Below are 15,665 nucleotides of genomic sequence, written 5' to 3'. Positions count from 1 at the left end.
GACATGGATAGTTTGTTTGGCCACTCGGACAGATTTTGGCTACTTGGATATTGGCTTATAAAAAGTTTCATGCGGCGGCTGCCTTGCTTTGCTATCAACCCTCCACTTCGTCTGAAGACCGGCCGTCATCAAAATTGTTTTTAGGCGCGCTATATTTACCCAGGGTGATCCGATCTTTTACCCTAATTAGATGATCTTCTAAGTTCGTGAGCAGCATCTGAGACTAGACTTGTGTTTTTGTGTTCATATCGTTGTACGGGTGCGTGTACACACCGTTTAAGGAACAGTTTAGGGCCCAATGGCGCACAGTGCGCAGCCAAGGGTGTCATCAAACGGCCCCTCAGAAAACCCGGTTAAAAAGGGCTTTCATCTTCCTTGATAAACTACAACTTTTTCATCAAAAACGGCTTGCGCAGGGACATATTCTTCGCAAGTTTATCGACCGTGAACAGTAGGCGGCCTGCCGAGGCACTCTCAGCTGTTTTCTTTTTGTATGCGAACAGGCCCTTGAAACCACCTTTTTTAAATTTATCATTAACATCTTGCCCCATCTAAGAGTGTAACCAGGATGAGTCGCGCTGAATTTATCAGGAGTTTCTCTAACAGGTGTATGAAACCGCATGACAATCATATAAGCAGCTATAAATCTTATTACCGATTCTTTATTTCCCCTAGTTCCTTATTGGCCTAGTTATTATTGTATGGCAGTCATATCTTTATTTACACTGTAGGTAGCGTGACAGCACGCTTGTTGGCTATAATTACCATAACAATGCACTTAAAGGTATGCGTATTATCCACTCAGACCATGTTGCCATTTGTTGCATATAATATTTCGTATCAAACTTGAGAGTTGGCAGTCTGAGCCTATCCGTCGCGTATTTCGGCGGGAGACTTGAGTGGGCCGAGTTATGCTGTGGGCTTCTTTTGAACGATTCCGTAGTAACACCTCACGATTCAGATTGAAAGTGGTACAATGCACATAGACTGCTAGCTGAAAGTCAACCGCGTTTCAAAAAAAAACCCTGCTGCTACAGGATTTTGCAATCTCCGGTCTATTCAAAATAAATGACTTGGCGCGGCTAGCGTTTGACAAATGAGGGTCGAAAACATACCTGCACAGAGATACAATGCATTTTCTATTAGTTAGCAGTTACAGTAAATAGTTCTAATCTAGAGTATATAAAGTAGACAAAAAACAACGGTTGTAAATTTTTTCCATTGCTATTTTTATCGCTGCGCTGTTAGAAAGTGTAAAGTTTTGCCTGCGAAGCTTTCAGAACCAATCTAAATGATAAATATTGCTTTTAAATATATGCTATAGTGGTGGTGTATAGGTTTTCAATTAATTTATACGCATGCCACACGGCAATCAACTAAACGCTGGCCAGTGGTTAACTTAAGCAGTTGCTTAAAACAAAAATGCATAGCCGCTATGGAAAGAATGATAATTTGTTACAAAGTCGTGTTACAATAAGCGGATGCTCAGAGAACATTAAACATTACGACGATGACTTTCTACTAAACAAAGTGCGCCATCTGCAAAAAGTTAAATTAGCTTGCTTAATCACAGTGTTGCTGTTGAGGCCTCGGACTATATTGTTTAGCTAATTTACACAAGATGAAGGTAAATATTCGTATATATTGCATATGCTTAATGAATTGTCTACTGGAAGAAATATAATTATATTATGGTGGGCGTTATATAATTAGCGCTTGCCTATGTAACATAAGGCGACGAAGAGACAACCCCAGCCATCTCGTCTCTGCAAACCAGTCTTCGTTTCTTTTGGTCTTCGTTATTTCCCCCTGGAGCCAATGCTTTTAATCTTGGAGCTTGTCCTCCTCCGAACTGAGAACAGCTAAGTTTCTAGTAGAAACGATACTTTAGACACACTACAATTTACTCACGCTATGTATATTCCATCTGTGAACGAAATCCTGAGCAAAAATGCCCTGTTAAAATGGGAGATCTTGTGTGGACATGTCGCCCTAAGCGAAGGGAGCACCGTAATGAATACTATCTACTATTATGCTTTTTACTTGGGGAACAATGCTGCCTGTTAGTTGGCTAAGTCAATAATTTTTAGGTTAGCAGTGCTATTGTCTTTACGTAGAATTATATATAGTTGTAGATGGTTTTTACTCCCATTATTATGTCCCACCCTAGCTGGCCTCTATCTTCCCAAGGCATCCGAAAAGTCGTTTGAAAACGTGTTTATGCTTAATAGTGACAGTATCGTGGAACTGGCCAGATGCAAAGCAACGTATTGCGAACTAAACATTCTTAGAGGTATTAAACGGTGTCTACAGCGGAAAAAAGACTGAGTATCTAATATGTTTTGCTTAGAAATAACTAATGAGTCTAAGACGACTCTACATGTGTATTGCTTAGGTACTGAAATAATCGGAAAGCTTGAACCAGAAAGTTGTCTGTTTTTAAACCTTATACAAAAAGTGCATCACTTTGAGGAAGATCCTTAATTTTTTACATTTTTTTTTTATGATTTGGACCCGTGATCCGGGTCAGTAGTTGAGAGTTTCTTAAAGGTTCATGTGTAATTTTTTTGCTGTTAAATCCTCAAAAAATAACCATGAAACAAAACTGCAGGAGAAATTTTCACAGTTTAACGCTAAATAGTAATCTTTCCCGAAATGGTGCCGAGTAGATGAAATACAAATCATATTCTTCAAAGGGATAAGTATTTCTTTTTAAGGCAACCACAATCGGCGCTGGCTTCGAATCGAGCAATACTTTACGTGAAGTTGAGTGTGACATGAATATTCAAATACTGAAACAGGCTGAGAAGATGATTGAGGGTATTTGAAAAACTATTAAAACATTCCAATTGGAAAATAGTATATTTGGCGCAGGGCAATGGCAATGGAATAAACGTCGACAATAACGATAAAAAGTGACTGAGTTAGCCGAGTAGAATTATCGTAACGGAGTCGCTGCAACATGATAACAAAATTGATGTTTCGTGTTCCGAGGTGAAGTGTAGCATGACAACTGTAAACATACAAATTCACAATGCAACTATAGTTCAGATTGAGTTCGGTATAATTCGAATCAACTTACTCGAGTGGTTCGAAAGAGTTTTGTAAATGTTCGTATCGACAAATTAGAAAATAATAACAAATTAGGAGAAACAACAGAATAGCTGTTGGGGTATACTATGATTCGCGTTAGGCTAGGTATGGTATTTGCAAACCAAATTAGTTAAGTCAACGGTGAAAGCAGGCGCAGTGAAGTTTGCGAATTCGTCTCATATCACGTCAGGCGTCGCGGTTTCTTTTCTGGCTTTCAAAAATACAGATCTAAACATTCATGTTCCGACTAAGCTGCAAAGCAACTTCTCATTCTAGGGGGCAGTCGTGGATTTCGAACCCACGTAGGCCTTCTCGGTCAATTTGAAGTGAAAATACGTTTTATTGATTGCGGATAACCACAACTGGTAGTGCTTGCCCATCTTCTATTTCGTGACACACTTTTCAATGGTTCTACGGCCCTGTTGTCGGTATATGCTGTACAACATATGCGATCAAATAAAGAAAGGTATAATGAAAGTTGCCGGAAGGGCAACTCTGGATAGGTTTGGCACTACTGAAACGCACACTTTAGTGGATAGTTAGTAAAATAGAATCACTCAACTTACATGCTCCTCTGGGGAGTGATATTTTCGAGGCAACTTAACCTAAAGTAGCAGAATATGTCCCACTTAGGTCTAGTACAGAATAATGGAAACATGAAAGTCCGACAAAGATATAGAACGTTCAATATTAAAATTTACGCCTCGGGCCTAAACAACAGCAAAAATTCGCTGGGTAAACACCCAGTTGAAGTTTGCCTTCTACTCGGTTTTCAAAAAATATTGACTGTTTCTAAGTGAAAATTAGAACAAATACTTTGTAATCATAAAATAATACTGATAAACTAACTTTCGTCATTTTTTATCGACGGCCTCTGCCATTTTTTCCATGATAACATGATCTCATCACTGTAGAACCTCCGTGATTTCCGAGCGCAAAATTGTGATAAATGATTGATGCATTCCTTCATTGAAAGTTTTTTTTGTAGCAAGTCTACATTCCTTGGTAATATCATGGCTACTCACGCGTTCATCTTGCCCAACTTTCGCAATGATTCGATGAGCTTCTTCTGTACTTAGTCGACTATTACCTGAACGAAGCCAACATAATAACTTTGAGCCTTTTGTAAAAATACCAAAACTTTATTTATAAACTTAAGCAGAATTCATGTCTATATCGTAATAAAGTTGAAAAATATAGCGAATCTTTACAGATGCTCCATATTTAGCCAGGATAAAAGAGTTCCAAGAGTTTCATCACTTTATTACTGCCAATCTACAGCCAATTTCAGACGACATTAATGCTGACTTAACGCGGCTCATACCACCTATGATATGTGAGTTGTGTGATGATAAAGTTATCTTAGTAGAATAATAGCCAGTCATTTTTGCTCAATCTAATATTAGAAGGTCAATTTTCTCAGGAAATATGTTCCGCTGTAAAATTTGTAATTTTAGTGTACTCTTCGATGTTAATGTTCGCTCTTTAGTATATAACCGCTTTAACAGCACTATACCTTACAGTAAGAGATTTCGGTGAGTATTTTTTGTTTAGCTTGATCTATTAAGCTGGACAAATTTTGGCCATATAAAACTTTGATATCTGTGGAACTCATTTCAAACAATCTCATAAAATTTATATGCTTTGAATCCTACGCCTGGATTCATCGTGTAACGTGACAGTCGAGTCTGTTGAATTAAGTTAGCTATTATGTAAATACTAGCAACACTTCTTGTTTCTAATTTACGGTAATTCGACGGTAGATGATTTTAAGAAGCATGAGCTTGTAAAATGGACAAATAAGAGAAGGTCGAATTCGTTTGCTATGCAGTCATTGCTAGTCGTTAAACTAGAAAACCAGGCAACGTCTGGACGCGTTTATTCCTTAACTTTTTTTTTAGCTCGTTTATTCCTTCTAATACAGAGTGGGGCATTCAAATGTGAACAAAGTTCGGCGAGTTGTTTGTCGTAACAGGCGCGGAATATAGTGCATCGTTTTATAAACCTGGGCAAAGGTATGTCATACTCCAACCTCTCAGCGCTAGACGAATTCCCAAGGGGTTGAAAACGCCTTTTTTGCCCGAAATCGATGGTGTACGTTACTGCCAGTCCTCATAAGGTCCTTGAAAAATTCTAAAAAAAATTATATGAAAATACTTCTAGCGAATGCAGAAATTTCGTTAATATTTTAACAAGAAATTCAGATTGAGATGGCTGACCGTCGATTTTGCGATCTATTCGTTTTATACTATCTATTGGTTTTGTAGTCTAGGGAAATACGCCTACAATGTGATCGCTGTGATATAATTGACCAAGCTTGTTAGGGGACATATGCTTAGCCTTTTTATCAAATCGATAAATGATTTCTGTGGTTACCAGAAAGTTTTTTACCATACGAAATTTTCAACCAACCGCTAAGTTGAAAATGTTGATGTTCAACTTCGCGTCCGGCGTGTAGCTTTTAGGCATTGTTTCAGACGCCAGACTGCTAGGACGGAACGAAATATGTCTTTGTCTGGTCTCGAACCCAGATGACCTCATGCATCCCATTCGTTTGCTTACTACACTCAAAGTAAAAAATTGTTTCAGCGAAAACCTGCCACAATATCAATCTCAGCAGGGTTCTATTTATCGACTGTTAGATAAATGTTTCTATGTGTCATCCTTCTTCGAGTGTGTATCAGTCTCCGTGATTGGGACAAAGGTTTTTGAATTGAAAGGACGATATCAAAATCAGATAGCAGTTAAAAGCTCAACAAAGCAATTTCATTTTTAACAGAATTTAGCAAAGACTTTTAGCGATGACATTTCATGTGTTGATTCCAATGATTGGGTCTGATATTACATATCGACCCTGCTGCATACTGTTCACTACTCAGCTTATCTTTCGTGTGCAGCATGCAAAACTTCTATCTTTGTTACACCAGCCTTCGGTAAATCACCAATAATCGGGCGATTCAGTATCACTTTCCACTGTCTTGAAGCAGAGCGCCCGCGACATCATCAGCGGCAGCGGCACATAGTATCAGAACCCGCCGTAACCAACAACAACTTGATACGGTCTTCGTTTTCGTTGCGTACGCTTGACTTTGGGACAGCAGTAATACCAGCCATGTTGGCAATGCTCATGATGCAGCTTTCAGCATGATCGTGTTTCCCTCACCGCGATGTTCCTGGCTCAGTGGCCTCCTCGCGGCGGCTGCTGCCTCTGGCTGGAGCTGTATGCCTGGTTGGCTGGCTCCGTTACCTTCTAGCTGGTTGCGTTTCCGTTCGGTGCGTACGAATCGTGGCCCCGTGGGCTGGCAACAACTGGTGGACAGCCAAGCGTTTTGCTGTGCGCTTCGGTGGGGCCCTTGCCCCCTGCATTATTACTTTTATTGTTGGCTCAACTTGCTTCCTTGAACTCACTGCGTTCGCGATGCGACTCCCGGGCCGCGACACCGAACTGACTTTCCGCTGGTTGTCACTGAGCGAAAACAACCGCCATTTGCGCAGTCGGACTGACGCGGTTGCTTCGCCACCGACGAAGACACTGCGGTGCTTCCTGGTGTTCGCTACCGCTGCTGTTGTTCTCGGAATCCAACTCGGTAAGCTTACCAAAACCCCCTAGGTAAATTAAAAGAAAGACCAACAAAGTTGGTTGCACCGTTGTGTTTTGTGGAAGAGTTCCGGAACATACGGGAGGATAACGAAGTGTTTTGAGTTGTATATCAGTTATCTTGAATTACTCAAGCACATGCAAACATGTGCTTAGAGTTTTTGTTGAACGTGTTTCGATTGGGCCTATGGACGAGTGTATTAATGCGCTGAAGGATAATCGCTAATTGGCGACAAATGATTGGTTATTTTTATATTCATCTCGTGCCAAGTGGTACGGAATAGCGAATCATCCTGTCACTGTTGCAAATGAAAATAGCGCAATGATAGTGCTACGGTCGAAAATAAATGGTCACGAAATTATTGGATTTATGGCACAATCCATAAACGGCACAGCAGGGAACAATAGCGGGCTTAATAAAAATACATTATTAGTATCCATAAGTACTGTTACAAAGTAAAATTGATTTTTTTGAGGTAATTTTCCGCCTATATAATATAATAGAACGTACATTTAAAAGGTTCCTGTGTAACAGAGCCTAAGTTTATTGTTTGTATATACATACATTGACAGTATTTCTCGGGAAATCAGCAATCTGAGTGCTTCCAAAGTTGATTAAAAAGCCAGTAAATAAATAAACTCAAAACTTTCAGCATAAAAAAACTTAAATCCATTTTAATGGATGCCATTTTAATAGGAGCGATATTTGAGTTTAGCCAAAATGCTGTTCACTCTGCTAGCAAATCCAAGACAAGGAAATCAGTCCAACTCTACTATTCATTTTTCGTGCAAGTCAATCTCATCTAGTAAACTTGAGTCCTTTTGCATAAAAACTGCATATACGTATACCAAATGTTACGTTTAATACATGTGTAAAGAAAGTACAATTATGTCATGTGAATGTATGAAGTTGATATTTAAAACGTATTTAATTAATGTGCCTAATCAGCGAAATTGTTCACTGAAGGTTCAATGCAGCGCATGGAGCCGTGTGGCCTCTGAGGCCTATTCCGTCTTATCTCGAACAGCGGCACGTAGCATCTTGTAAATAAAAACCCAGTATAGCACATTGGTAAACGCGTAACTATGTGTCGGTTAGTTCTATTCGCCAGGCTCCCTCGACTTTGTATTATAAAAATCGAGATCGATGTTCGGCATTTTTCTGTCTGATGTACTCATTAACTTTAAACAAAGAAGGGTTCTAAGAGATTTTAATCTGCGGCTCAGGTTCTTTATAAACGGCAGCATGTCGCCTAGAGGGTACGCGTATACGCGTTCAACGATGAGCCATGGAGTCTTATAGCGCTTTTTAATTCGGTTTAATTGGGTTGAGTTTTTTGCATCACGCCGATGATTGGTATTCCCACACTACCTGTATCCTGTAGAAAGCTAGAATTCTGAATAGAGCCAATGTCAACACGGGGGTTCGTTCACCTACACTCGCCGTCGTTACGTATTGTACTCTGTCCGTGACGTGCTCTGCGAAGTCTGCGAACGACTGTTCGCACCCAAAAACTTGAAGCACTTACTATCATGCTTTGCTTGTTAAAGTGGCCATTTTAAAGACGCGCTTTTTCCTCCTGACTAGAAATTTTCAACACTCTGCCATATAGTTTCTGATCCAAACATGGTGTGTGATAAAGTACTAGGAATATAAATGGTTCTCTCAAAGGCCGTCGACGGCTACTCCTTTGTTGTTAATAATTACTGAAAACAATCTCAGCGACTACGTGGCTATCGCAACCCCTCGACACAGTTGGAATTACTTACGCTTTTGGCAAGCATTAGGCGTCGGCTATTGCAACATCAGATGGTACCCGTAGAATATAATACGGTCTGTTAGAGCTTGTCTGAAACAATGCTCAACAGCAGTTCTAAACGTGAAGTTCCAAGAAACACTTAGCGTTTAGTTTTGTAGAACTCGAATGATTCTCTAAACACTCCTTACAACGCATTCAATTGTTCCGCAGCGTAATGCATTTACCACGCGAGTATTTCAGGATGCAACTGAGCTCGCCAAAGGAGCGAATAGATAGTCCGTGCCAATTTTCTCACCACCACTTCGAACGATGCTTGCCATACCATATGAAGATTTTGATTCGAGCACCTTTAGGTTTTTCCTGCATATTTTGGTCTTTGAATATTACGAGTTCCATATTCGACTTCGTTATATGTTTAAGCGACTCAATTTGGCCGTCGTAAACCTATCCTGGACATTGATAGCCACGCTTTGGCACCTGCTTATTATGCTTTTGGCAGTTTTACATTTCTGAAAAAGTCCGAATGCCTTTTTATTTGCTTGCCGTGTCGCTATTGTCGCTGCTGTCGTTGTTTCTGTTTTTGGCGAATACGTATAGGGGTATCCTTCCGGTAATGTTCAGATAATAGAGCCTTATCAAAAGTAGTCACCAGTTCATATGACTGCGAAGACATCTTAGGTAATATTCACAGTAAATTTTCCCTGAAACAGAATCCGACACACTCGCGAAGCATCAGTGATCTTATTTTCAACCTCCCATGAGTTTCTGTACTTCCTTATGTTTCGATTTATTAGTATCATGCCGACAGTGTCTTTTACTGTATCACAGCAGCGTAACTCGGCATGTCAACTTTTCGTCTTAAACTAGAATCGCTGGTTGGAAATAGTCCTAAGTTATTTATATTCAATGCAATTGTCATTATAATCAAACTGTCGCGCAAGTTAACGAGTCCTATGAGTAAACTCATATTTAACTGAAAGAAAAATATACTGGTAGCGTTTATAGATACCATTATTAAAGGACGATGATTTGCCGTGGTGAAGATCGCACGGCAGAGAGATTTATGTACATGGGTCTGTGGGTCACCGTGCTGTTGAGTCCGTATTCGGGGCCGTATCGTGGACGGATCAGCAAACGCATAGAACGTTCCATTACAAACCACAATAAAAGATCGAGGTAACAATGAAACAGTAGGTATTGATCCATGCGCGATGGTGTAGATTTTATTTATTATAGCTACAGGTAGCTAGCGGCGCGCTCGTCGCGAAGGTCGCATGGTCGCTTCGAAACGGCCAATCGTATGCTAAAGGAACTACGTCACAGATGACGACTGCAGAGACAAGTCAGACTAAGACATTACTGCCTACATAGACAGCAATTTTCGATAGCAGTGGCTATTACAACAACCGCGTCGAAGCGACGACAATTAAGTTCTCATGCACTTCGATGATCAAAAGCGTCATCAAGCCATCGATTAATCGATTAGGCTGGATGAGCTGAACTGCCCAGCTTAACTTACGCTCGAGTTATCCACGGGTGACGCTATTGATAAAAATGACGTGATGTCAGGATCGGGGGCAATTTGAAGCCAAGATAACACGAACGTCGAGCTTTTGTAAAAAGCTTGTAAAAAGAATTGTGGTCTTCTGGCTAGTATCTCATCGTAGTTTCGGCATCCACATCGTGCAAATCCGAATTTCGAGCTTAAAAGCTGTCAGATAACTACTACAAAGTTTGTAACTTTCTCTAACATTATATAGGCAGTGTAGTGGTCAAAAAGAAATATTCACAATCATTAAAACTTTAAAATCTGGACTCGTTTGCGCTGTGTTACATCCGAGCCGTACATTTTTTTTAAGAGAGTGTGAGTAACGCTGTCAATGTAATATCTTATTAATCAAAATAAAGATTTAATATTCATGAATAGGGTTTTGCAAAATGTATTTAAGAAAAAATTATCCTATATATTATGTGTATTTTAAATTCTTTACCCATAAAGGTGGTGGTCTTGGACGGTAAATAGAATCCGCAGCGATGATAGACAGAGAATAAGAACCACCGCTCTGAAAGTAAACCCAAATCACAACAATCATAACAATTATAATAATAGTAAAAGTGCTAGGCTTGGCTTTCCAGACATCGCCAAGGCCCAAAGCGGATCAGAACAGCACCAGGGTCTCTATATCGGGCGAATCAATACATATTCACATCAGGTCTCCGGCAGTGTATATGCTGTCGACGAGTACACGCTGTTGATACGAAACTTCTTCTACGATGGCCTTGGTCAGGATGCGTTTTTCTGGGCGGGATCTTCGATTCGCCCAAGTAACGTCGGGTTCATCGTTCCCGACGAAGAAGGAAAGTTAGTCAAATTTAATCAAATTCTATGTTACGACCAATAAAAATAACTTTATAATAATAATAATAATAATAATAATAATAATAATAATAATAGGAAAATGAAGGAGTTTTGAGTTTTTCGCGTTAATTTTCTTTTAAGTCAAAAGCTGAAATCGTTTATCATTATTATTATTATACGTAGGACAGACGAATGTACAATAACGAGAGTACTAGAAAATCTTCAAATCTTTCATTTAATCAATTCAATTTAATCAAAAAAAATCATTAATTTAATAATTAAAAAATCATTTAATAGATTTCTATGATGTTGATCTTGCACCTAATCGCTTCAGAACAAACGTCCTGGAACCATACACGGATAAAGATATCTACATTCGGTTGCCCGATAAGCGTAAGATAACGTCAATCAAATGGTTGGCCATTTGGAATCTACGGGATAACGAGAATTATGGAGATATCTTTCTGCCGGAAGGTTTCGAACCACCGGCTCCGCGCAAGTTGTCCGAATTGACCCGGCAAGGAGCTGGTGTACGTTCTAGTACCGTTATCGTAATGGATACGAAGACACTGTTTATACCACGCTTTCATTTCAACGGAGAGAATAATGGTACCTTTTTCTATTTACTATAACGGTATTTACAAAAAAAACAAAAATTGATGGTGTTTACAGCGATACGGTCCTATCACCGGTTTTGTTTTAATTTTTTCTTCTTTCGTATTCGTTGATCATTTACAGACACCTATTTTTGGGTAGGCCAGGGCGCTCAACCAAGCAGCGCAGGATTCAAAATACCTGATGAACAAGGATAGTGAGTAGATTCAGACAGCATTGAGTTGTGGGGTATTATAACACCGGTTTGCCCGGTAGGATGAGCAGAACACGTAGGCATATAATATCTTGGGAATCATTGTTGCTTTTCCATCGCAAAGTGTGTTTGCTTTCTACAAAATAATGGAGTACGCAATTTATTTGTCAACAGAATATTCTTTCCAGTTATCTTGAGAAGGGCGTAATAAATACATAAGTAGGTATAATGTTTTTGCCTAAGGTAATATACAAAAACAACACCCGTACTACATCTAGTCATAAGCTTACTAATCTGAGTTGGCCTGTACCAAACGAGGACGCCATTAGTAATATTAGCCTACACTAATACAATGGATACGCACTCAAATGGATAATTGATTTCAACAGTTAGTTAATTAAAATGATTATCTTTTATTAGTCTTAATCCGATCCGGGCATATCGTGGCGAGAGCGTAACGCTTGTTCTTCCTGGAAAAACAACCGTATTCGACATCGATTGGTTTTCAATCTGGAATGCAAATCTCTCCATTAATTATGGTTCTGTGCAGATCCCCCACGGAGATGACATACCCCCTAGCACACTTCAGACATACGTAAGCTATCTAACTGTTTAGTGAAACAAGTTTATTAACTGATCGAAATGCTTGCACATCTTGCAATTTTGTATGACAATTATTATTATTACTATTGTTCGGTTAATCAAAAAGCTAGTATTAGTAAAGTTACTATTTGTTTTTTAGTGGTGTGCAGTCACTGGATAAGAGCAGACTCAATTCTAAGATAATCTGAGGTTGAATTCTTAATTAGTATAGTATAATCAACAGCAAAAGTATTTCATGAAAAATACTTTTTAAATTAATTACGTATCTATATTTTTTTTTGGAAATTCAGCGATCGAAATCCGTACACAACCTGTACGCTGTACTGCTGATGCAGTGGATAGTCTTTAGTGTCCCCTAATTCTTTCCGATGAAATTTGTTGCGAAAATTTTTTCATCTGAATGTTTTGGTTTTACAGAAACACGAGTCTAGACTACAAAACTGTGAGCAGTTACACGCTAAGTTGCAGCTTCGGTGGGAAATACAGGGCAGTTCAATTACATTCGAGCTAACTGGACCCATTGGTGCGTTGAAGCTACGATTACTGGGTATTTCTTGCGATGCGAATACTATGCTAGACTCTTAGGTGTTTGTGTTATAATGAGTCGCGGTGATTGATATCTCATAGCTGCTGTCCTATTTCCGATGAAAATTAACCGAACAAGCCCTGTATTTTAGCTGACGATGATTATTTCGCTTTGGGTCCCTCCGGAGACGATAACTCAACACACACTCAAATGCTAAACGCGGATGTTGCAGTGGCTTTTGTAGATGGGCCTTATGGACAGGTTAGTTCAGACCTAGATGGTGGAAAAAGGACATATTTCTGTACACGTAGCATAGGATTAAAAAAAAATACGCAGAAAATATACGAGTATGTACAGAATTTTGCGTGAATACATTTTCCTGGATTTGCATTAGTATATACATACATGTAGATAGTATAAATGGTCGCGCACTGACGCCGTGAATATCTGGTCAACCGTCAGAACGCAGTGCCTGTCCCACATTTGTCGTCCACACTTGATATCAGCCATAGGCTTTGTTTTTAGACACACGACGCAAAGGAGCTGAATTCGATATTAGCGTAGATGTTGTAGGCCACCTATTGTTTTGATGGATGTTGTCTTGTGAAAGTGACCATTTTTTTCCAAAGATCAAATCACCTTTAGAGTTTTAAAGGTGCCTATATATTATGTGTGGTGCGAACTCCGGAAACTTAACCATTCTGTTTTGACTCTATTTTGCATCTAGTAAAATTCATGCGTAGGTATAAACAGTTATCGTTTATACAACTCTGTTATAATATATATATTCATTAATAATATAATATAATATAGATATATAAACACATTCATTGTCTGTAGGTAATTGACTACAAAATTGGAGGGTTATTTCCGTGTTCGAAAGTGCTGAGTAGTCGTCAGGGTGTATGCCCCGACACATCTCTCGGAGGCGTCAACTCATACCAGATTCTCACATTTAGCAAAAATGACGGTCTGACAACAATTATTTATCGCAGAGGCATCCTGCCACTCGGTAAGATAATATTGGATAATGGTAGTGCGCACTACTTAAATACAGTCAGGAGTTTTCATGGGCTTGGTATAGTTCGAATATAACACGAATTACTCACATACAGGAAGAGCTAAAGATTAGACCTAAACTATTCTAACATACGTTTGTATACTTAAAATGTTTCCTGAGGTTTCTATAAACACAATCAATCTAATTGCGCACTGAATAAGCACCATTGGATAGTTCTCTTTGAAGATGTTTTCTTCGGTGAGAAAAATCACGCACTTAATTAAGAGACACGCCGACACCATTTAATGGCAATTTTATCTAATTTATAATTTGACCTCAGTACGTGTATCAGATCTACAAACTGACTATTGCAGACAGACATACAAACAACTTACGAACAGAAGCCGTTATAGGCAAATGATCCAATCTTTAGCACCTGGATGTCTAGAGCTATTAGCTATTGAGATCTTATTACACACATGTAATTAGTTTCGACTTCATTATTACGATACATTATTCTCAGATGATGCCAGCGACCGCGTCTATGATATATCTCGACCAATGCCCATTGTATGGGCCATTGGTCGGTTGAACCATAAAAAGGAACCATTATTCCATCATCTGTATCCGCGAGGCGATGTCTTCGTCCATTTCGGATCGAAAACGAAGGTGGACTCATGTACCGACTTTATAAAAGGTTGGCCACTAGGCCAACAGCGCGGATCTGATGCACAATCAATTCAGTCATGGGGACCATTCAAAATTGTGGGGAACACCGTTACCCAATTCATCGCGAGAATTGGACCTTCGGGAGGTACAAAGGGATATTCTGGAATCACAGGTAAATTTATTAGCATCGCCGTAGGATCAATATTTCAATTTATTATTCGGCTAAACAATGAGCAACACAGTACGATTTGGTTTATTGTCGAAATTCTTAAAGTTAACTGTTTTACGAAGATTGCTTTTTTGTCAACGTGCAGATGTCTTTAGTTGCTTAGGGTTTCATAGTCGGTAGACAGTCCGATTCCAAAGCTTATTTTATTATTACAGGCCTTCCGTCACCTGGAGTATCATGGTACATAAATGGCCTGCTTGCTCCAGCCCTTTACCTAAAGCGAGGTCGAACTTACACCTTCAAGGTATTAACGCGATCTATGCCAATGATTCGGTTATTAACGACTAAAATAGTTTTGGAAACCCTACTAGTTTTCAGGTGTAGGGAATGCAATACCGACAAACTTTCAAGTATTGATGGACGAATGACGTTCCGAGTTGCCGATATGCTGCTAAAGACTGTTATATTCGGAGCGGGTTGACAGCAGAGCCTCTAACAACCACGATAATTTCCTTACTTTTTCGTTTTTAATTTACAAACTTGTTTTTTTCGATGTATCTATGTTGACCTAACACTTACATCTGCATGTAACGTACTTCTTAAGTGTTGCTCTTTATATGTATGCATACGTAAAAATATTTTTTGTTTATATTTAAGGTTGAGGGAGGTGATAATCCCCATAATGGGCGCTACTATCATCCGTTCTATATAACCGATTCGCAGTATGGCGGTTTTGCTCAGCTATCGAGCGTTGAACAAAAAGATGCTAAGATATACGCTGGGGTCACATTCAACCGACAGGGCAAACCACAGGCTAATACCGGTAAGAGTCTTATTATCTCTTGCTTTTATCAACTCGCAATCTAAACCACGCAAGGAGGTACACCTGAGCATCTGTTAGGGTCAATTCAGCTTACATATATATACGTATATATGTAAGCTGAGTACCCCGGCTATATATATATATATATATATATATATATATATAGCCGGGGTACTCAGCTTACATATAGACGTATATGTATGTATGTAAAACTACAAGCTGAACTGACCCTAACAGATGTATATTTTTATTTATAT

General features: G+C 39.2%; 1 protein-coding gene and 1 long non-coding RNA gene across 9 annotated transcripts in view; one reads left to right on the top strand and one right to left on the bottom strand.

Moving 5' to 3' along the window:
• Positions 1-499: 499 nt before the first annotated feature.
• LOC111251606 (uncharacterized) lies at positions 500-11,871 on the bottom strand. Of its 7 annotated transcripts, none has more exons than XR_015329175.1 (5): positions 11,606-11,871; positions 10,660-10,761; positions 10,443-10,514; positions 9,461-9,541; positions 500-1,115 (listed from the first exon to the last, which is right to left on the bottom strand). It is a non-coding gene; the product is annotated as an uncharacterized LOC111251606 (long non-coding RNA). The 7 variants fall into 7 exon arrangements; XR_015329173.1 differs by lacking the exon at positions 500-1,115 and adding an exon at positions 4,207-5,215 and having other exon boundaries at positions 11,606-11,868; XR_015329171.1 differs by lacking the exon at positions 500-1,115 and adding an exon at positions 4,207-5,226 and having other exon boundaries at positions 11,606-11,860.
• Positions 5,582-15,665, top strand: part of knk (cytochrome and DOMON domain-containing protein knickkopf) — an 11,955-nt gene continuing 1,871 nt past the window's right edge. Inside the window, exons 1-11 of one of the 2 annotated variants that reach the window (XM_022808313.2) lie at positions 5,734-6,680; positions 10,588-10,813; positions 11,145-11,419; positions 11,549-11,621; positions 12,039-12,213; positions 12,639-12,744; positions 12,899-13,008; positions 13,588-13,759; positions 14,271-14,588; positions 14,801-14,889; positions 15,243-15,408. In XM_022808313.2, the coding sequence (XP_022664048.1) occupies positions 6,512-6,680; positions 10,588-10,813; positions 11,145-11,419; positions 11,549-11,621; positions 12,039-12,213; positions 12,639-12,744; positions 12,899-13,008; positions 13,588-13,759; positions 14,271-14,588; positions 14,801-14,889; positions 15,243-15,408 (1,879 nt within the window). In that variant the 5' untranslated portion in view covers positions 5,734-6,511. Of the gene's footprint in view, positions 6,681-10,587; positions 10,814-11,144; positions 11,420-11,548; positions 11,622-12,038; positions 12,214-12,638; positions 12,745-12,898; positions 13,009-13,587; positions 13,760-14,270; positions 14,589-14,800; positions 14,890-15,242; positions 15,409-15,665 lie in introns of both variants that reach the window. The other variant, XM_086991040.1, reaches the window with a different exon arrangement.

This window comes from Varroa destructor, unplaced genomic scaffold, assembly GCF_002443255.2.
Source record: "Varroa destructor unplaced genomic scaffold, Vdes_3.0 BEIS01000005.1, whole genome shotgun sequence".
Lineage (NCBI taxonomy): Eukaryota > Metazoa > Arthropoda > Arachnida > Mesostigmata > Varroidae > Varroa > Varroa destructor.
The sequence above is the reverse complement of the archived record's forward strand: the minus strand, read 5'-3'. Positions and strand labels throughout refer to the sequence as shown.